Source organism: Erinaceus europaeus, chromosome 7 (genome assembly GCF_950295315.1).
Source record: "Erinaceus europaeus chromosome 7, mEriEur2.1, whole genome shotgun sequence".
Lineage (NCBI taxonomy): Eukaryota > Metazoa > Chordata > Mammalia > Eulipotyphla > Erinaceidae > Erinaceus > Erinaceus europaeus.
Window position 1 is genome coordinate 248,052 of NC_080168.1, and position 21,949 is coordinate 270,000.

The 21,949-nt window shown below is 60.8% G+C and overlaps 1 protein-coding gene and 1 long non-coding RNA gene across 8 annotated transcripts in view; one reads left to right on the forward strand and one right to left on the reverse strand.

The window, feature by feature from the left end:
- AGAP1 (ArfGAP with GTPase domain, ankyrin repeat and PH domain 1) overlaps positions 1-21,949 on the forward strand; it is a 196,726-nt gene that overhangs the window by 47,910 nt on the left and 126,867 nt on the right. For 6 of the 7 annotated variants that reach the window (XM_060193540.1, XM_060193542.1, XM_060193546.1 and 3 more), the window contains 3 exons: positions 8,637-8,764; positions 11,039-11,194; positions 15,513-15,605. In XM_060193540.1, coding sequence (XP_060049523.1) covers positions 8,637-8,764; positions 11,039-11,194; positions 15,513-15,605 — 377 coding nt within the window. The remainder of the gene's footprint in view (positions 1-8,636; positions 8,765-11,038; positions 11,195-15,512; positions 15,606-21,949) is intronic. The other variant, XM_060193545.1, reaches the window with a different exon arrangement.
- LOC132539360 (uncharacterized) lies at positions 3,057-3,629 on the reverse strand. Its single transcript, XR_009550591.1, has 3 exons — positions 3,526-3,629; positions 3,363-3,495; positions 3,057-3,171 (listed from the first exon to the last, which is right to left on the reverse strand). It is a non-coding gene; the product is annotated as an uncharacterized LOC132539360 (long non-coding RNA).

Genomic DNA, 21,949 nt, shown 5'->3' on the forward strand with positions numbered 1-21,949 from the left:
TGCTTCACCACTCGTGAAGCTTCCTCCTGCAGGTGGAGACCGGGGGCTCAAACCCGGGTCCTTGTGCCTGTGACGTGTGTGCTCAGCCAGGCCGCCACCACCCGGCTCCCCCATTTTTTAGAAAGGGGCTTGAGCTCCAGTCCCTGCACGTGATACTGTGTGTGTTAGAGAGTTTCCGGGTGATCTGAGCTACGTACACTATTTACGTGTCTTAACAATATTTTAATTAAAATTTTTGATGTATTTTAACTATTGTTTAGTTTGGGTGTAGACAGCAATGGAGAGGAGACGAGATAGAGAGGGAGGGAGACAGAGACACCTGCAGCCCTGCTCCACTGCTCTTGAGGCTTCACCCCTGCAGGTGGGGACGGGGGAGCAGAGTGAGGCTCAAATCCAGATCCTTGCTCATGACCCTGCTGTGCGTATTTTAAAACCAGGCTTTGGGCCTGAAGACGGAGCAGGCTGCTCAGGTCCCAGGTTCAGTCCCCGGCACCGCCTTAGGCCAGAGGTGTCCAGTGCTCTAATGTCTGTCTGTCTCTTTCTCATGAGAATGCATAAATAAATACACCCTAAAGAAATGAATGAATGAAACCAGGGCTGGGGGACAGCATAGCAGTTGTGCAGAGACATCCTCCTGCCTGAGGCTCTGAAGTGCCAGGTTGAATCCTCAGTGCTACAGTATCAGCCAGAGCTCAGCAGGGCTCCTCCTCCTCCCCCTCCCCCTCCCCCTCCTCTTCTCCTTCTCATCCTCCCCCTTCTCCCTCCCTTCCCCCTCCTCTTCCCCTCCCCCTCCCCCTCCCCCTCCCTCTCCTTCTCCTCCTTCTCCTTCTCCTCCTTCTCCTTCTCCTTCTTCTCTCTCTCTCTCTCTTTCTCTCCCATCAGCCAGGGATGAGCAGGATTTTGGGAATAAAAAAATAAAGAAAGAAGAACAACAGTTTCCAGAATCAAAATGCGCACAGGGACCTGAGGAATTCTGTGATTCCTCAGCCTGGGGGTGGGGTAGCTGGCGTCCCGTCAGTGACTCCGGCTGCAGATTCAGAATCAATCAGGGCTCTGCGCTCAGCTCTAATTAACACTCAAACGGTATCCGTCACTGACGTGAGATCTTGGTAGGCCGGTGACCTCTGGTATTCTAAATGTAAATAAAATTAGATTTAGAGCCCTTATAATTACCTGAGGAGCCATGAGTAATCACAGAACGAATGACAAACTTGATCTCTGCGGCAACAAAGGGAAGAGTCTCTCTCCCCTGCCCTGAGCCCTACGGAGGTTGCGCTCTGGTCACAGGGGGTCCCAGATAGGCAGCCCCTCACCCTGGGGGCTCCATCCCGTGGGGGGGCAAGGCCCGTGTAGTCATAATAATTCACGGCGGTGGGAGAGCCTGGCGGGTGCTGGACGCGCCAAGCCCCACTGAAGTGGAGATTCATGTGCGGTCTCCCCTTCTTCTGATTGTAGCACAATGCGTCTGTAATTCAGCCTCAGCCTGTCACCCTCACTCCCCGCCAGGCCACACATCCTCTTCATTAAGCGGGGCCTCTGCCGTCCCTGCAGAGCTGCCTGCCTGCTCCGCTTTCGGGAGAAAATGTCTTTTTTATGGAGATGCTTGGAAGGGTGATTATGTCTGCAAGTGGGCACACAGCCTCTGTAGTGATGGGCCAGTGCCTTTTCTGGAGAGTTCCCCAGCTGTCTGAGGGGAATGGACTGGTGACAGATGGGGAGAGTGCAAAAGCTTCCGGATTCCATCCAAAGAGAGAGCCAGCAAATGAGACTGGCGACAGAAGCCAGTCTGCAGGTGCCTCTGCCAGGACCTGGTCACCTGGTCCCCTGGGCTCCTGGTCTCCTGGTCTCCTGGTCCCCTGGTTCCCTGGTCTCCTGGTCTCGTGGTCTTCTGGTCCCCTGGTTCCCTGATCTCCTGGTCCCCTGGTCCCCTGGGCTCCTGGTCTCCTGGTCCCCTGGTCCCCTGGTCCCCTGGTCTTCTAGTCTCCTGGTCCCCTGGTCCCCTGGTCCCCTGGTCTCCTGGTCTCCTGGTCCCCTGGTTCCCTGGTCTCCTGGTCTCTTGGTCTCCTGGTCCCCTGGTTCCCTGATCTCCTGGTCCCCTGGTCCCCTGGGCTCCTGGTCTCCTGGTCCCCTGGTCCCCTGGTCTTCTAGTCTCCTGGTCCCCTGGTCCCCTGGGTTCCTGGTCTCCTGGTCCCCTGGTCCCCTGGTCCCCTGGTCCCCTGGGCTCCTGGTCCTGTGCTGGGACTGGCACGTTTCCCATCCCTTCTAGCCCTGCATCTCTCCATCTTCTCATCACTCTGTCTCTCAGTCTCTTTAAATGTGTGGCCCCTTTAACTGGGCTTGTTTCACCAGCTCGGTTTCAGGCTCTTGCCATTTTGGAGGCTAGCATCTTCTCTTTTTCTTGGGTTGAATGCTTTATTTATTATTTTTTATATTTTACTTGCTCGCACAGAAATAAGAAATTTAAGGAAGAGAGATAGACAGCTGCAGCCCTGCTCTGTCTCCTGAAGCTACCCCCTGCAGGCATCTTGAACCCGGGTCCTTGCACACGGCAATGGGCACAGCCCCTGTTCATCTGTTTCAGCTGAGGCTGTCCAGCTGTTGCCCTCTAGTGCCGCCACCTGGTGGCAGAAGGGAGATAGCTCAGCTGGTGGGGCGCACGCCTTAAACCAGGCAGGAGGCCCTGGGTCGAGTCCCTGTGCCGTGTGGGAGCACCATGGAGGGTGGGTCTGTGCTGGAGCCTCTCTCTCCATCTCTCTCTCCCTCTCTCCCTCTCCCTCTCCCTCTCTCCCCCTGTCTCTCTCCGCCCCCCAAACTCTCGCCTGCAGTAATAAGAATCTCTCAGCTTCCCTACCCTCCCTCGCATGCCAGCCCGAGGCTCCAAGGTCTGAGGCTGAGAGGAGGGACAGGCCTGTCCCCTCTCTGTGGAACCATCCATCCATCTTACCATCCCGGCTGCCACCACATCTGCTGCCAATTTCCCGGGACCAACAGCCTCTGAGAGACTGATTTGCATCTACGAGAAGCGAGGGGCAGCTGATCCCATGGGCCTGGACACGGCTCTGGACGTGCGTGACCTTGGACATGGCCCTGGACATGGGTCTGGACATGACCCTGGACACTGGTCTGGACATGAGCCTGGACACAGACCTGGAAACAGGCCAGGACACAAGCCTGGACACGACCCTGGACACTGGTCTGGACATGGCCCTGGATATGAGCCTGGACACAGACCTGGACACAAGCCTGGACATGGCCCTGGACACTGGTCTGGACATGGCCCTGGACACAGGCCAGGACACGGCCCTGGACATGAACCTGGACATGACCCCAGACATGAACCTGGACATGGGCCTGAACACGACCCTGGACACTGGCCTGGATACAGCCCTGGACATGAGCCTGGACACATCCCTGGACAGGACCCCAGACACAACCCTGGACATGGGGCTGGATACAGCCCTGGACATGACCCTGGACATGACCCTGGACATGACCCTGAACAGGACCCTGGACATGGCTTTGCACATGGACCTGGACATGTCCTTGGATATGGCTCTGGGCACCTGACTGGCCGTGTCCCCATGCAACATGCACGGCCGACCAGAAGCTTCTCTGGGGGAGAAGCCACCTTCTGGCTCAGTCTCTCCTGTTTCTTTCTCATTTTCTGTCTTTGATCCCCCACCAGGTGCCAGACAGGGATAGCCAGGGTCGGGGTGACCACCAGGGGCAGTGGGACTGACTGAGGGGATGGCCAGGGTCAGGGGTGGCCACCAGGGGCAGTGGGACTGACTGAGGGCCTGGCCAGGGTCAGGGGTGGCCACCAGGGGCAGTGGGACTGACTGAGGGGATGGCCAGGGTCGGGGTGACCACCAGGGGCAGTGGGACTGACTGAGGGGCTGGCCGGGGTCAGGGGTGGCCACCAGGGGCAGTGGGACTGACTGAGGGGATGGCCAGGGTCAGGGGTGGCCACCAGGGGCAGTGGGACTGACTGAGGGCCTGGCCAGGGTCAGGGGTGGCCACCAGGGGCAGTGGGACTGACTGAGGGGATGGCCAGGGTCGGGGTGACCACCAGGGGCAGTGGGACTGACTGAGGGGCTGGCCGGGGTCAGGGGTGACCACCAGGGGCAGTGGGACTGACTGAGGGGATGGCCAGGGTCGGGGTGACCACCAGGGGCAGTGGGACTGACTGAGGGGATGGCCAGGGTCAGGGGTGACCACCAGGGGGCAGTGGGACTGACTGAGGGGCTGGCCAGCTGGGCTGTCCCTTGGGAGCCTGAGGCCAGGGCTGCCCCTCCTGCTGTCCATCTGGTCCTCTGTCCATCTGTCTGTCTGCCCGGGCTCCGGTCCCAGTGACCTGGCCTTGGTGCCAGCAGGCTTTGGCCAGCCCTGGGCTCCGTAGATGGGGACCTTTACTCTGGCTCCGTCGCCACCCACCTCGGGGAGACAACAAGCCCCCAAGACCCGGTGCCCCTCACTCCACACCCCAGAACACACACAACCCCAGCTCTGGGCACCCCAGACCCATCACCCTCCACCCCAGAACAGACACCCTGGCCCCAGGGCCCCTGACCCACCAACCGGGGACTGACCGCAAGGCTCTGGGTCCCGGCCGGCACCCTGTGCAGAGAAGTGACCGCCAGGTGGCCGGGCAGGGCATCCTGTAACCCTCTGAGCCCAGCCCAGCAGGCAGGCAGCTGCACACGGGGACCTGGCTTTAGGGACGTGAGTGAGGACGGCTGTGTGTCCACAAGGTCACTGTTGCACCGTGATGTTACCTCAGAAGGGGAGACAGAGCCCGGGCCCCCCCCCCCCCCCCCGCCGAGGCCAGTCTGTCTCAGCCTGTCTTTGGGGGGGCGACTCAGGACCCTCACTTCTGGGGGACAGCCAGGCCCTGGACACGGGGACCCCCCCCCCCAGCCCCAGGCTGAATGTCAGGCTGTGACTTTGTCAGTCTTGAAGGTAACTGTTTATGGCCGTCGGCATTTAATCCCCCGATTAATAGGAGCAATTAAACAATAGCTTCATTTGCAGCAAATTAACAGCCCTAACAGGTAATTGCGACATAAATGAAGATGAATTTGTTTTAATACGACGAGATGAAAGGAACACAGGCAAGCACTGAACCTCAGACCCCATTACAACATGGCCGTGTGGAGTCCTCACAGGGGAGACGGACGTGGGTCTGGCTTCCCAGCCTGGGCCTGGCCTGGGTGCTCAGGCTTCTGCTAATATTTGATTTATTCATTTGAATGAACAAGACAGAGACAGATAGAGAGGCAGAGAGAGATAGAAAGACAGAAAGAGAGAGATAGACAGAGAGACAGAGCTCTGCGCAGCTCTGGCTGATGGTGGTACTGGGAATTGAACCTGGGGACTCAGAGCCTCAAGCAGGAAAGTCTCTTATTTAATTAATTAGTTTATTTATTTAATGACAGATATATGGAGAAAGATATATATATATATATATATATATAGAGAGAGAGAGAGAGAGAGAGGGGGGGGGAGAGGGAGAGAGGGAGAGAGAGAGACAAACTCCAGAGCTCTGCTCAGCCCTGGCTGATGGTGGTCCTGGGGATTGAACCTGGGGCCTCAGGGGCACAGAACCCCTGTTCTGTCTTTCTCACCTGGATTACAAGGTTTATTTTTAAAAACTGTAGCCCGGGGAACTGGGTGGTGGTGCACCTGGTTTGGTGCACATGTTACCATCCGCGAGGTCCCGGGTTCGAGTCCTCACTCCCCACCTGCAGGGCAAGCTTCACAAGCAGAGGAGCAGGGCTGCAGGTGTCTCTCTGTCCGTCTCCCTCTCTGTCTCTGGCCGTCTCTACCCAATAAATAAATAAAGATAATTTAAAGATAAAAATAATAAGAGCATGACCCCGGAGGTAACAAGATGGCGGGACGGGACGGCTCAGCAGTCTGTCTGGCCGAGCTGTCTCTGGGAAGATGGGCCCCCCAGCCTCACCTGGCCCGAGCGGCTCTAAACTCGGTAGGCTCCACTCACATCCCCAGCCCCGTGTCCCGTCACACCTCAGCCATGCAAGTCCTGAGCTCTGCCCACCCAGCTGTCTCCCTGCTCTTCCTGCCGTTCCTCTGGGGTGGTTTTCTCTGTCCTTAGCTCTTTCATCTGGAGAACTGTGACACTCATCCACAGCGCCTCCTGGGCATGTAGCTTCACTTATTTACTTTTAAATCAATCAATTTATTTTGCCTCCAGGGTTATCCCCGGGTCTCGGTGCCGGCACTACACATCCACCGCTCCTGGTGGCCTTTTTCCCATTTTATTGGACAGGACAGAGACATGGAGAGAGAAGAGGAGATGGGGGGAGACAGAGAGACACCTGCAGCCCTGCTTCACCACTGTGAAGCTTTCCCCCTGCAGGTGGGGACCAGGGGCTCGAACCCAGGTTCTTGCTCATAGTAACAGGTGCACTCAGCAGGTGCACCCTCACCCAGCCCTGTAACTAAAAAAAATAAAATAAAAAGCTTTATTTCTTAATGGGAGAGAGAGGATGAGAGCCTTCCGGCAACTGCGATGTTGAGAATGGAACCCAGGCCTCCTGACCAAGAGTCCAGCCTGCCCCTGCGCCCCTGCCCGGCCTCAGGAACACGGGGCTTTGGGAGTCCAGGGCGGGACAGTCCCACCTGAAGTCTGCCCCCTCAGCCGCACGTGCAGGGGCACAGAAGTGATCCGTCGCTAATCTTTCTCAATCACGAAGACAGCTAATGATCTGTGACTTAGATCCAGGCCAGGCCTCGGGACCTTTTCCATGATCCTGGAAAGGTCACAGGCCCTGCCGGCCCCCGTTATTTAGAGGGTCCTGCCGGGACCCCCTACCCCAAGGTGCCGCGAAGGGGCTGTTCTTGAAGCCAGGAGGGTGTCGGCACCTTTGGGTGGCCTCACCCATGACCTCCATCCAGCACGGTGGCACCCCCTTCCTCCCTGGGCGTTGGAGCACAAAGCCAGGACCATAGGCCAGTCCCATGCCACTGAGCCACCCCACCCGAATTTCGTCCTGTGTTTGCAGAGGGGAGTGAGGGACGGAGGGATGAAGTGGTAGAACAGGGGAGCGGTGGATGGGTGGGCCTGTCTTTGTGGCTGGAGAGAAAAACGACATCCTCAGACCCGGCATCTGAACTGAACAAAGCAGGGCAGCTGAGCCACCCGGCCAGGGTGGAGTCAGGTGTGGGCTCTGCACAGACTGGGCGGTCTCAGGAGCGTGGACGCCACCTACTGCCCCCAGGGAGAGGTGGGGCTCCGGCCGTCCTCTGCACAGGGCTCTTTCCCTCTCGTTCCCTCTGCCCTCCTCACGCGTGCCGTCCTGGGAGACCCGGCACAGGGCCGTCGCAGACTCTCCCTGGAGACACCTGCTGGGGGCGGGCACCTGGCCGTGCACTCCTGCTACCACGTGTCCCGGTGCCAAGCCTCCAGCCTCACCGTCATGAGCGGTGGAGCAGGGATGCTGGTCTCTCTCTTTCAGCATTTGATTTTCTTATTATTAGACAGAGACAGAGAGAAGGAAAGAGGAGAGGGGAGAGAGGGAGGGAGACACACACACAGAGACCTGCAGCCCTGCTGCATGCTCGTGCAGCTTCCCCCCTGCAGCTGGAGACTGGGGACTAGAACCCAGGTCTTGGCCCCTCAGTGGTCTGGTCAGCTGTCCCTCAGTGGTCTGGTAGGCAGGCCCCTCAGTGGTCTGGTCAGCAGGCCCCTCAGTGGTCTGGTCAGCTGCCCCTCAGTGGTCTGGTCAGCTGCCCCTCAGTGGTCTGGTCAGCAGGCTCCTCAGTGGTCTGGTCAGCTGCCCTTCAGGTCTGGTCAGCGGGGCCCTCAGTGGTCTGGTCAGCGGGCCCCTCAGTGGTCTGGTCAGCTGCCCCTCAGTGGTCTCGTCAGCAGGACCCTCAGTGGTCTGGTCAGCGGGGCCCTCAGTGGTCTGGTCAGCAGGCTCCTCAGTGGTCTGGTCAGCTGCCCTTCAGGTCTGGTCAGCGGGGCCCTCAGTGGTCTGGTCAGCGGGCCCCTCAGTGGTCTGGTCAGCTGCCCCTCAGTGGTCTGGTCAGTGGGCTCCTCAGTGGTCTGGTCAGCTGCCCTTCAGGTCTGGTCAGCGGGGCCCTCAGTGGTCTGGTCAGCGGGCCCCTCAGTGGTCTGGTCAGCTGCCCCTCAGTGGTCTGGTCAGTGGGCCCCTCAGTGGTCTGGTCAGCTGCCCCTCAGTGGTCTGGTCAGCGGGCCCCTCAGTGGTCTGGTCAGCTGCCCCTCAGTGGTCTGGTCAGCTGCCTCTCAGTGGTCTGGTCAGCAGGCCCCTCAGTGGTCTGGTCAGCAGGCCCCTCAGTGGTCTGGTCAGCAGGCCCCTCAGTGGTCTGGTCAGCAGGCTCCTCAGTGGTCTGGTCAGCGGGCCCCTCAGTGGTCTGGTCAGCAGGCCCCTCAGTGGTCTGATCAGCTGCCCCTCAGTGGTCTGGTCAGCTGCCCCTCAGTGGTCTGGTCAGCAGGCCCCTCAGTGGTCTGGTCAGTGGGCTCCTCAGTGGCCTGGTCACCTGGTCAGCCTGTGAAGGCCTCACGTTCAGCAGGCAGTGGGGGTGGGGGCCGTGGTCAGTAGCGGCTGCCCGCCCTGCAGGGACACTGAGCGGGACCTCTCCTGTGTCCACAGTCGCCCAGAAGATCGTGGCCACGAGGAAGAAGCAGCAGCTGTCCATTGGGCCCTGCAAGTCTCTGCCCAGCTCACCTAGTCACTCGTCCGTCTGCTCTGCCCAGGTGTCCAGCCTGCATATCAGCCAGGTGTGCGGGGCCGGGGGCCCATGAAGTTGGGGACTGGGGGGTCGGGGGCAGGGGGCAGGCTGTCCAGAGAGCGCCCGGGGGTGGGGAGGTTTGTTCCAGAGAGCAGGTGAGGCCAAGGGCACGTTCCTCCGCTTCCTGTCCTCCTTTGGTCCCTAGTGCCCTTTGCAGATGGCCCTGGCTGGACTGTCCCCAGCCTCCACCTTCCCCCCCCAGGCAGGTGGTCAGCAGGCCCCTGGCCCTCAGTGGGAGTTTGCCAGTGGCCGGCCATCCGGCCTGGGTTCCCCGCAGCTCCATATCTGACCCCTCCCTGGGCACCCCTGGCCACCGGCCCTGAGTCCTGTGGAGGCCTCACCACTGCAGGTTGACTTCTAACAGGACGTTCTGTTTATTTACTGGGTAGACGGGAAGGTGGAGGGGGAGAGAGACCTCTGCAGCCCTGCCTCACCCCTGGAGCTTCCCCCTGCAGGTGGGGACAGGGGGCTCAAGCCCAGGTCCTTGTGCTTGGTGACAGATGTGCCCTGGTAGGTGTGCTGACGGAGAGAGACGGGCTGGGGGCGCACCTGGTAGAGGACACATCCGTCCCTGCACGGGACCTGGCTGAGCCCGGCAGCCCCTCAGCCCCACGTGGAGCTGGGCCGTCTCTCCCTGTCTGTCTCGTACCTGCATCTTTAGAGCAAAAGGGGGACGCCAGTGAGCACAGTCCCACCCACAATCCGGGTGGAGAAGGAGAAGGAGACGGGGCAGCCGGGGGGTGGGTGGTGCGCCCGGCTAAGTGCGCAGGGCACAGGGTTCAAGGTCCCACTCCCCGCCTGCAGGGGGGAAGCTTCATGAGTGGTGGGGTAGGGCTGCAGGCATCTCTCTCTCTCTCTCTCTCTCTCTGTTTGTTTGTTTTTCTTTGGCCTCCAGGGTTACTGCTGGGACTCGGTGCCTGCACTACGAATCCACTGCTCCTGGAGGTCATTTTTTCCCTTTTGTTGCCCTTGTTGTTTATCGTTGTTATCGTTATTGTTGTTGTTGATGTCGTCGTTGTTGGATAGGACAGAGAGAAATGGAGAGAGGGGGAGAGAAAGACAGACTCCTGCAGACCTGCTTCACCGCCTGTGAAGCGACTCCCCTGCAGGTGGGGAGCCGGGGCTTGAGCTGGGTACTTGCACCAATCTTCACGCTTCTGCCACGTGCGCTTAACCCGCTGCCCAGCCCTGACATCTCTTTCTATTCCCCTCCCCTCTCAGTTTCTTTCTCTGTCCTATAGAATAAATGAGATTTAAACAACGAGATGTTTAATTAAAAGAGAGACAGAGACAGGGCTGGGGAGGCAGCAGAACAGTAATGCAGAAGGTGGTCCTGCCTGAAGCTCCAGAGTCCCAGGTTCAGTCCCTAGCACCACCCTAGGACTGAGCTGAGCAGAGCCCTGGTAGACAGACAGAGATCCCACAGCATCCAAACCAGCTGCAGAATGACGGTGGGGGCCACACTCTCACCTGGGCAAAGCAGGCCCCTCCCGGCCGAGCTATCTGGCCAGCCCACTGCAGTCTTTACCAAAGGACAGTCTTCCATTTGTGTATTTTATTATTCTCTCTCTCTCTCCCCCCTTCCCTCCTTTCTTTTTTGCTACCTGGGTTATCTCTGAGGCTGTTTCCTTTTCTTGTTTGCTTTTTATAAAAACAGAGAAATTTATCAGGGACGGGAAGAGACGGCCCTGCTCCACCACTCATGAAACCTCCCCCACACAGGTGGGGGGGGGGGCTCGAACCCAGGTCCTCGTGCCCCGTGAAGTGTGTGCTTAGCCAGGCGCGCCAGCACCGCCCCAGCAGGCTGACTTTGGAGTTCACAGGAGGGGAGAGACAGCCCAGTGCCTGAGTGTCCCTCTCTCCCAGGACACGAGACCAGGCCACGGCCATTGCAAGGCCCGTCTGTCCTGCTGCCGTCTCTCAGCCCCTGGTCCTTAATGTCCTTTTCATTAAGTGGCAGAGATGTCTTTTGCCGGTCACTCGGCTAAGCTACTCTTGACAGCTGGAATGTTCTGGAAGGAGACCACTTATGCTATATGAGGGCAGAGCCGGCCAGGCCAGAGATGCCACCATTCCCTCAGAACCCTGAGGGTGACCAGTCCATGGGGGAGACCCTCCATCCACTCGGGACCCATGGTGACCCGGGGCTCAGGAGGGTGACCGGCTCATCCAGGGGCCCTGACCGGGGAGGCCTCGTCCCCCCAGGGCCCACGAGAGTGACCGGCCCGCCCGGCTCTGGTGACGTCTGTCCGTCCCCTCGCAGACCAGCAATGGTGGCGGCAGCCTGAGTGACTACTCCTCCTCCGTGCCGTCCACGCCCAGCACCAGCCAGAAGGAGCTGCGGATAGACGTGCCCCCTGCGGCCAGCACCCCGACTCCCGTGCGCAAGCAGTCCAAGCGGCGTTCCAACCTCTTCACCGTGAGTGCCGCGTCCCCTCCGCTCTGTCCCGGTGGGCATCCCCTCGCCCCTCCCCTGGCCCCTGGCCTCCGGGAGTCAGTGCGTGTCCCTCAGCCCTCTCCTTCCAGCCCTGGTGGCCAGTGGGCAGTGATGGTGGCCCGGAGGGGCCCAGCGAGAGTCCATAGGTTTCTGTGGGCCTGGGAAGGGAGAGCATGGGGGCCTCATGGGGGGGCACGAGGGCGTGGGGGGGCTTCTGTGTCCTGCAGCTCAGAGGGGCCCAGGGCACAGCCCTATGGCCACCTGCTCACATAGGAGGGAGAGAGGGGCAACCGACAGAAAGGGGACAGTGCAGGCCACCGGGCCTCCCCCGTGACCACAGGCCCCTGCTGTCCTGCCCTGGAGACCCCCTCATGCCTCAAGGCCGCAGCCGTTCCCTTCGGGACCCCCCCCCCTGTGTCTGTCAGGAGGCGAAGGGAAAGCCTTTCGCGGCCAGACGGTCACCGACTGGTCTGCAGAGCAGGATTCAGGGAGGGGAGGGAGCTACATGGGTGACAGCCTGTGAGAGGACAGGCCCAACTGATGTCAAACCCCCGACAGAACCCCCTCACAGAGCCCCCGACAGACCCCCCTGACAGAGCCCCTCTCAGAACCTGTGAGAGGACAGGCCCAACTGATGTCAGAGACAGTGGTGGTGAGGGAGGTAGTGGAGGAGGTGATGGCACTGCTCTGAGGGACGCAGCACTGCCAGCCCAGCCCACTAGGTGTCAGCACCTTCCCGGGAGAGGAGCCCCGCTCCCCCAGCCGCCCTCCCTCAGGGCCTCCACCCCTGACAGAGCCCCTGACAGAGCCCCCGACAGAACCCGACAGACCCCCGACAGAGCCCCTGACAGAGCCCCTGACAGAGCCCGTGACAGAGCCCCTGACAGAACCCCTGACAGAGCCCCTGACAGAGCCCGTGACAGAACCTCCTGACAGAGCCCCCAACAGAGGCCCGACAGAGCCCCGACAGAGCCCCTGACAGAGCCCCTGACAGAACCCCTGACAGAACCCCCGAAAGAGCCCCTGACAGAGCCCCTGACAGAGCCCCCAACAGACCCCCGACAGAGCCCCTGACAGAGCCCCTGACAGAACCCCCTGACAGAACCCCTGACAGAACCCCCGACAGAGCCCCCGACAGAGCCCCTGACAGAGCCCCTGACAGAACCCCTGACAGAGCCCCTGACAGAGCCCCTGACAGAACCCCTCATAGACCCCTGACAGAACCCCCTGACAGAACCCCTCACAGACCCCCGACAGAACCCCCTGACAGAGCCCCTGACAGAGCCCCTGACAGAACCCCTGACAGAGCCCCTGACAGAACCCCTGACAGAGCCCCTGACAGAACCCCTGACAGACCCCCGACAGAACCCCCTGACAGAGCCCCTGACAGAACCCCTTATAGACCCCTGACAGAACCCCCTGACAGAGCCCCTGACAGAGCCCCTGACAGAACCCCTGACAGAACCCCTCATAGACCCCTGACAGAACCCCCTGACAGAACCCCTCACAGACCCCCGACAGAACCCCCTGACAGAGCCCCTGACAGAGCCCCTGACAGAACCCCTGACAGAACCCCCTGACAGAACCCCTGACAGAGCCCCCGACAGACCCCCGACAGAGCCCCTGACAGAGCCCCCGACAGAGCCCGTGACAGAGCCCCTGACAGAACCCCTGACAGAGCCCCTGACAGAGCCCCTGACAGAACCCCTCATAGACCCCTGACAGAACCCCCTGACAGAACCCCTCACAGACCCCCGACAGAACCCCCTGACAGAGCCCCTGACAGAACCCCTCACAGACCCCCGACAGAACCCCCTGACAGAACCCCTCACAGACCCCCGACAGAACCCCCTGACAGAGCCCCCGACAGAGCCCCTGACAGAGCCCCTGACAGAACCCCTGACAGAACCCCTGACAGAGCCCCTGACAGAACCCCTCACAGACCCCCGACAGAACCCCCTGACAGAACCCCTGACAGACCCCCGACAGAACCCCCTGACAGAGCCCCTGACAGACCCCCGACAGAACCCCCTGACAGAGCCCCTGACAGACCCCCCTGACTGAACCGCCTGGCTGAGCCCCCCTGACAGGGCTGTGTAGGGAGACCCCTGGCCTGGGCTGTCCTGAATCTGGTCAGTAGGACCTGGGAGCCGGATTCAGGCCTTCGGTGGCCCACGGTGGATGGGGCGCAGGGCTGTGAGTGGCCGCCGGGTCCCCCTTCATCCCGCGGGGACGCCGGAGGTCTCCGTGAGGGAGGAGGACACACCGGGTAACCTCCCCCGGCTCCCGCGGGGATTCGCACGGCCCCGCCGGGCGGCAGGCCCTGGCCGGCTTTGAGCGAGGACTTCACAGAGCCCTGACCCTGGGCTGCCGCGCGGAGCCCGGACTCTGATGTGTGGCCTCTGTGTCCGTCTGTGCGTTGTCACTAAGCCACTGACTGCACCGCCGCGGAGCAGAGGAGGCCGGGCTGAGGCCCCTGCCCGCTGCTGGGGACGTGCAGACAGACAGACACACAGGCTGGGCACCTGGCGCAGCCTCCTGTCCCCAACTGGGCCAGCCTCAGAGTCCCCCCCTGCCACCCCCCGCCCCAAATCGCCAGGCGCAGATGTTCAGCCTCCAGGAAGAGGCTGTTTTTCGCAGTGTTTGTTTTCTTAATTATTCTGGTTAACAGAGAATAATGAAGATGGATTTGCAAGTGTAGAAATCCACAAATATTCTTGGAGGCACGGAGGCTCTCTGCCTGTTGGTTTCCCGATCGCTGTCCGCCGTGAAGGCGGCGGGCGTGCTTATTCCGAAATCAAGACCTCCGTCTCAGCCCGGCCGTCAGGATCTGAGGAGCCCGGTGTGGCTCTGCTGTTAGCCGAGCCGGAGGCGTAACTCAGGGCCAGGGCCGCCCGCCGGCTCGTCCCAGGGGGAAACCCTCGCCCGCCCCTGCCCGCAGCCGGCTGGCCGTCCGCGGCTTCCGGAACCTTCCCCTCTGCTTGCCGCACCGGCCGTTCCCACGCACGGTCCTCGTCTGCCGGGCTGTCCGCACACGCCAGCTCTTTAAGGCTGCGGGGGCTCGGTCACCCGAGGACAGGACGTGCTCCACCCCACGTCACACCAGGGTCGCCCAAAGCGCCCGCCCCGTGTCCCCGGGATCCCCGGCCCCCCAAACCCGGGCATGGCCGCCCCCCCCCCCCCGCAACATAGATCAGTTGCAATTTGAAACGAGCGTGAAAATGTTTCTCCGTTTCCAATATTGCGTGAGTAATGTTCCCATTGAAAAGTAATGGGGTGAAGTTGGCACTTGTCAGCAGTTATTAAGGGGGACGAGGCTTGGATCCCTCACTCATAATAAAATAAATCTGTCAGAAAATGACTGTGCGCTGGTACTCACGCGCTGTCTCCGGGGGCAGCCGCGGCTCAGCCCAGCCCCGGCTCCCCCCGGACCCTCAGGCCCCTGCCCCCTGCCGCCCTGGCTCCCCACCCCTGGCTCCCAACCCCCCCAGGTCCCCAGCCCCTGGCCTTCTAGCCCCCCAGCCCTAGACCCTGGACTCCTTGACGCCCACCCCTCCCTTGGCTCCCACCCCCAGGCCCTCGTCCCTCGACCCTCAAACCTTGGCTTCTAGCCCCCCAGCCCCTAGGCCCCTGGACCCCCGACCCTCCGCCCCTGACTCCCAACCACCCAGGTTCCCGGCCCCCTGGCCTCCAGGCCCTGGCCCCCAACCACTCCGGCCCTGCCCACTCCCACCACCCTGCCCCCTGGATCAGGGGCTCAAGGCAGAATCCTCAGGCTCCTCAGGCCTGGCTGCAAGACAGACGAGGCCCTCCCCTCCCACCAAACTTTCTATCAGACACAGCCCACACAGAAAGCCAGGCTGTCCTCAGAGCAGGGCCGGAAGCCGCCCTCCATGTACCCCCAAAGCCCCTTCGTACCCAATCCAGCTCTGAGGGGGTGAACCCACCCTCCCTGCCCCCCCACCCCCGTAGCAGACGGAAGCCCCTTCTCCCTAAACCTCGGCCCCGGGTCCTGCATTCCTGCCCGGTGACGGTGACCCTCCTGGTCGTTCCCTCGCCTTCCAGTAATTGGATCTGAAATTCTTCAAAAAAAAAAATATATATATATATATTAAAGGATTTTTTTTTCCCCTGGGAAAAATAGTAGAGACTGTTCTCTGAGGAGGCTGGCTGAGGGCAGCGAGCCATGGTTCCCGGAAGGCGAACGTCCGTCCGTCTGTCCGTGCACACCCCGGCCCAGGGTGCTCCCCGAGGGTTCAGAGTCCCGTCCCCCACGCTGACCCCCGTCTCTGCTTTGCAGTCTCGGAAAGGGAGTGACCCCGACAAGGAGAAGAAGGGGCTGGACAGCCGGGCAGACAGCATCGGCAGCGGCCGGGCCATCCCCATCAAGCAGGTAGGCCCCGGCCCCGGCCCGTCTCTGCGTGGCGGACAGCTCTCCTCCCTCCGCCGTCTGCCTGCCGTCTGGTCTGCCGTGTTGATGGATGTGGAGTCACTCACTTGACTTCAATTAGTGTCGGCTCCCGCGTGCGGATTACAGCGGGGTCATTAGGAAAAGGAGGGGCGCCGGCCGGCCGTCAAGTGTCCGCGGCCGAGCGGCCGTGTGCGTGAGCCCCGCCGCCGCCTTCAAAGGCCACCTGCGCCGGGGAGGGGGGGGGGGGGCTCGGATCCGAGCGGGCGGGGGCCTGTGATCACAGCCGCACGGCCCTGACTCCGCGCGGGGACATCTGAGGCGGGCGGCCGCCGCCACGAGGCAATTAGCCCGCGGCCCGTGTCAGCTGCGAGCTCGTGTAATTTGCTAATGAGAGCTCGGCTTTGAAGCCGGGCCTCCACTCAGGCCCCATTAGGGCGGCCGGGCCTTAATTAAACGCGCTCATTACGGCGGGCGGGCTGGACGCCGGCCCGCAGGGCTCCTCCGACGAGGTACCGGCTGGCCGGCTCGGCCCACGTGATGCCCTCAGCCCAGGCAGCGGAGGGGATGGGGAACGTGACAATGACAGTTCTGCCCCGGAGATGAGGAGCCGAGAGATTGCCAGCGCGCTCCGTTCCGCGGGCAGGGCTGGGAGCTGCGTCCCAGGCCGGCCTTGAACATCTAGACAGATCTGCCGTCCGTCCGTCCGTCCGTCCGTCCACCCGCCCGGGAGCTGGGGGTGGACGCGCTTGTGTTCGCACGGGCGCCCGTTTTGCAGGAAGGGGCTTTAGCTCAAAGGGCAGGGCGCTGCCAACTGGGGGGCACGGCCTCTGGTGACACGGGGGGCAGGACCCGCTCCCCCGGGAGCCCGCGTCTACATCCCCAGCCGGCAGTGACCCCGTGCCCAGCACCCAGAGGGAGCCCTCGCCCAGAGCCCGAGGGGATGGGGTCCCCAGGAGCGGTGGGGAGGCTGTGCAGTACCTTCTTCCGTGCCTGCGTCCGCTGCCACGGTCACAGCCGCTCCCGGCGTGGAGCCCACCCGCCTGGGGGCGGCCACGTGGGCGGTGCCGGCTTGTCCCTGCTTGGTCCCCGGGGTGCGGACGGCGCCCCCGCATCTGTGGGGACCCAGCTGCCCGTCAGCCGGGGGTGGGGGGCTGTGATGGAGCCTTCTCTTGCTCTGCCTCGCTCAGCTGTGTCCCTCCGTCTCTGCGGTGATTGGGGCTGATGGCGGGTGGAGAACGAGGGAGCTGAGCCGTGTCCAAGCTGTCACCCCGGAGGGGCCTCACATGGGCGCTCCCGGCCCGGCTCTGACCGGCTCCCCCACCCGGCTGGATCCCTGACGTGACTCAGGCGTGCACCCCTGGGGGGGGGCTGGTCTCAGGGGCCGTGGCCGTGGACAGGGGGTCCCCAGGTGTGGGGGCAGGAAGCCAAGGGGTGTGTGTTTGCCGGTGTGTGTCCAGCCTGGGGGGGCTGGGGGGCCTGGGCCCCCTCCCCATGGGTCAGTCGCCAGCTGATGAGGTCCCTGGGCAGGGGCTGTACCCTGAGGAGCCCCCTCCCCGGGACCCCTGGGCTCTGGGCCGAGCCTGCACTTTCTGTTTGCTCATGGCCCTGGGCTGTGCACACGGCGACCCGTCCTTGGCTCTGCGGCTACCCAGGTAGCCCAGCGTCCTTATTTTGTTGACGTCCATGTGTGGGTGGCACCGGGGCCTCCTTCTACTCTGGACTGACTGTTGTTTTTTTCATTGTCACGGGAGTTGTCACTGGGGCTCGGTGCCGGCACTATGAATCCCGCCGGCCACTTTCCCCTTTTTGTTCTTTCTGTTTATGTCTGACAGGACAGAGAGAAATTGAGAGGGGAGGAGGAGAGAGAGAGCGAGAGAGACAGACAGACACCTGCAGCCCTGCTTTGCGGCTCGTGAAGCTTTCCCCCTGCAGGTAGAGCTTGGGGACTGGAACCCAGGCCTTTAATATGTGCATTCATTCAAGTGTGCTGCTTCCTGGCCCTCTTTTATTTTTTTAAAGTCACTCTATTTTATTTATTCAATTTTTTGGATAGTGACAGAGAGAAACTGAGAGGGAAGGGGAGCTAGGGAGAGGGAGAGAGACGGACACCTGCAGCCTTGCCCCACCACTCACAAAGCTTCCCCCTGCAGGTGGGGAGTGGGGGCTCAAACTCAGGTCCTTGTGCCTGGTGACGGGTGCACTCAGCCGGGTCCCCTGCTTCTTCATTCTTGATTTTACACGTGAAGAGCTTTTTCTGCAGGGGTGAAGCTGAGGGAGGCGGGCAGCGGGCTTCTCTCCCTGTCCTGCTGCAGGCTGCACGCCCCCGGCTGGAACCCAATACCAGCTGCAGAGACCCGCCACCTTCCAGAACTTTCTGCTACCTTCCAGCACTGGGCAAGGCCAGAGCCAGGAGGGCCCACTGTTTGGGGGTGCTCAGCGGCCGTGTCCTCCCTGCCGGGGGTCCTGGGCTGCCACGTCCTTCCCTGGGGGTCCCCACTCGGGCCTCGGGGTGGGGGCAGGTGGGTGAGCGGCCGACTCTGTGGCCAAACGAGTCCCCTCCCCTGGGGCTTCCCACCTCTGCTCAGTTGTGCTTCAGGGCTCCTCTGTGAGCCCCGGGCCTCAGCCCCCCCCCCCCCAGCGCTAATCAGATCAGCGCGGCCGCCCGCGAGGAGATGAAACAGCCTAGCCGAACACAAAGCCGGCGGCGGGTGACATGTGTGCTTGTCACGTATTAATCTTTCATGGCGGGGGGACTTGTACACACATAATCACTTGATTGCCGTGGGAGCCGGGGAGCCCAGGGCGCCATTTGCATAAATCTTGTTAAGTCAATGGCAGTTAATGGGGTACAGATGAGCTCGGGAAGGTGACATGCAGACCCGGGGCGGCAGCTGGGAGGTCTGTTTGGGGTGGCAGATGGGAGCAGGGCTCCGCTTCCCGGGCGCATCCGTCCAGCGCCTCTGTCCCCGCCCCCAGGGCTGCCTCTGCTGTGATGCGTCCACAGCCTGCACCCCTCAGAGCTGAGCACCATTTTCCTCCTGCATGTGTCTTTTGCTTTTATTCATTCATTCATTCATTCATTCATTCATTCATTCATTCATTCATTTACTTATTTGCCTCCAGGGTTACCGCAGAGGCTCCATGGTGCCTGCACTAGGAATCCACTGCTCCCAAAGGCCACATTTTTTTGTTCTTTCTGATTTTTTTTTATTAAATAAGACCTAGAGAGACCGAAAGGGGAGGGGAGTCGGAGAGGCAGAGAGACACCTGCAGCCCTGCCCCACTGTTCATGAATCTTCCTCTCTGCAGCTGGGGAGCTGGGGCTCGAACCCGGGATCTTGCACTTGGTGATACGTGCGCTTAACCAGGTGCACAAACACCCGGATTCATCTTATTTTTGGCTTTTATCTGACAGAGCAGCTCTGGGCTCCTGCTGACAGAGCTGGGACTGAGCCCCCGCACACACACACCTACATGTCCTGTGCACTACCCACTGGGCCTCCCTCCTGGCCTGCACTGCTCACCTCCCTGTAGTGGGGCCCCCAGAGTCCACACTGGGTGTTTGCCTTCTTTCTGGGGAACAAGAGAGACAGAGAGACAGAGAGAGAGGTGGCAGGGCCTGGCTCTGAGCACCGGCTTGGCGTTGGTTCTGGGCCACGCACGGCCCCACGCACGGCCTGGGCTGTGCCCGCTGATCTGCCCCCAGACCCTCCTCACCACAGCTGACTGGACTCAGATGCCCAGCCGTCAGCGGCTCAGAGCAGAGCCACCCCCACTGCCACCCGCCAGTTCCCCCTGCAGAGACGCTGAACATCACCATCAGAGATCTCTGCCCTTGTCACCACACAGATTTGGCAGACGCACCCAGGGCCTGCCATGGCCACCTTGGCCCGTCTCCTCTCTTCATCTTTCATTTTGTTTTATTTTATTATTTTACTTTTGCTGCTTCAGGGCTTCATGCCTATGTGATTCCAGCCCCCCTAGAGGACTTTTGTTTCCCTTTAATGTCAGATAGAAAGAGACAGGAGAGGGACAGAGAGATACAGGGAGGGCAGCACAGCAGGCCCCCACTGCTTTGCTAGCTTCCCCTGGGTGCTGTGCATGGTCCTCCCAGGGAACCGTGTGAGTGTTCTTGCAAGCGTCTTGGAGCAGCAGAGGAAGGGGCCTTTCCTCTGGAAGCCGGGCAGCTCTGGGGACACAGAAAGCACGTGGACACAGCACCGTGGTGGCCCTGTGCACGAGGGCTCAGTAGTTTCTGCCCCTGGCCCAGCACCATTTCGTTCCCGGCTGCTTTCCAATATTCAGGTCCCAAATCCACCTGCAGGATGGGCTCCTTGCCTGTCAGGGCACCAGCACCCAGGGTGCCGGCACCGGCACCTGCATTTAAATTCCCAGAATTCCACCCCCTTCCGCAGCCCGAGTTGAACTGACGCCCCAGACCAGCGCAGACACCTCTCGGGGCCTTTGGTAAAAAGACCGCTTGCCGTTCCCGCAGGCAGGAACAGCGGGGTGGCGTAGCCACAGAGAGTGGGCGGGGGGCATAGCAGGAGCCAGAGTGGGGGTGCAGGGGAGACACTGTCCTTGGCAAAGTCTAGGGGGCGTTTTCTGTGCTTCCCAGACTTTGATGACAACCCAGTAAAGCAGGCTGGTGGGCGGCTGGCTTTTCTTTGCTCATACTTAAGTATTGAGAAAATGATTTCTTTTATTTTATGGTGTTTTCTTTTCATGAGAGGCACAGAGGGAAGATACAGAGAGACCCCAGAGCCCTGCTGAGCTCTGGCTGGTGGTGGTGCTGAGGACTGAACCTGGAACCTCAGAGCCTCAGGCAGGAGAGTCGTGCAGGTGTCTGTGTCTTTGCTTTTCCTTTGCTCATTTATTTATTCTGTGCGTTGCCAGACATAAACACGTCTTCTATCACACACAGGCAAGCTCTGAGCCACCGGCTCTGGGTTTAGACCTTTGGTTTAGAGTGAGCAGACTGTGACACAGGTCTCGTCTCGGCCAGTCAGTGAACAGCGGAGTTGTGGAGGTGTGAGGCTACCAGAAGCCCTGTAGTGCTGCGGCCTTTCTTAGAGGACGACAGGCAGAATATTGTATCCACTGTGTCCCTCCCAGTAACCTCTCTCCCGGGGAAAGATTCAGTCTGAGAAAAGGAGAAAGAATCCAACAGCAGGAGGGCAGACTGGTCTGCTCACTCCCAAGTTCTCTGAGGGGCCAGTTCTCTGGGGAAACCGCGGATGCCCCGGGCGGGGGACCTGGCCCGGTGGCCTTAGGACGGTCACGTGGAGATGTGCCAGGTGCTGAGAGGGTAGACAGACAGCAGAGGGTAGACAGAGGTGGAGTCTGCCTTGATGAGCAGGACAGGTGCACCTGGTTCAAGGGCGGTGGGCACACAGACGGGACATCACATCGGGGAGTTTCTGGGAACCGGACTTTGGCTCAGAAACGGTTTATTCTCCTTGGCGCTGGGGCTGAGCCAAGGGCCTGGTGTGTTTGGGCTCATGGGTCAGCATCCTCTCTGCCTTTGACTTCAATATATTCAATGTATTTATTCAGTTTTGTTCTGAAAGAGAGAGAAAGGGAGAGGGAGATGGAGAGGGGAGAGAGGATACCACTGTGCCACACAGCCACCCATGGTGCTCCTGGGTGATACGAGGCGCAGAAGGTTGGGCCTCAGGCACAGAAGGTGTGTGCTCTGCTGGGTGAGCTATCTCACAGCCTCCCGGGAGGACGGAGTGCAGAGACCGTGAGGACAGGCTGTGTCCCTTGAGGTAGTGCCGCTGGCTCCTGCAGCCTCAGAAACAGGGACAGTCAGGCTGGGCCCTGCTTCAGGTATCCGCACCGGGACCCCCACCCCATCACATATCCGTCAGCCAGCCAGCCTCCTGCACCAATCCACCCATCCTCTGTCTACCACCCATCCACCTACCCATCAACCAATCCATCCATCCATCCATCCATCCATCCATCCATCCATCCATCCATCCTCCATCCACTCACCCATCCATCTACCCACCCATTCATCTATCACCCATCCACTCATCCATTTATCCACCCACCCATTCATGTACCCATCCATCCACCCATCATTCCACACATTCATCCATCCATTATCCACATACCCATCCACTCATCCATCCATCCGTCTATCCATTCCCATCCATTCGTCTACTCACCCATTCATCCACCCATCCATCCATCCATCATCCATCCATTATCCACATACCCATCCACTCATCCATCCATCCGTCTACTCACCCATTCATCCACCCATCCTCCATCCACCCATCTATTTATCCACCAATCCATCATCCATCCATTTATTC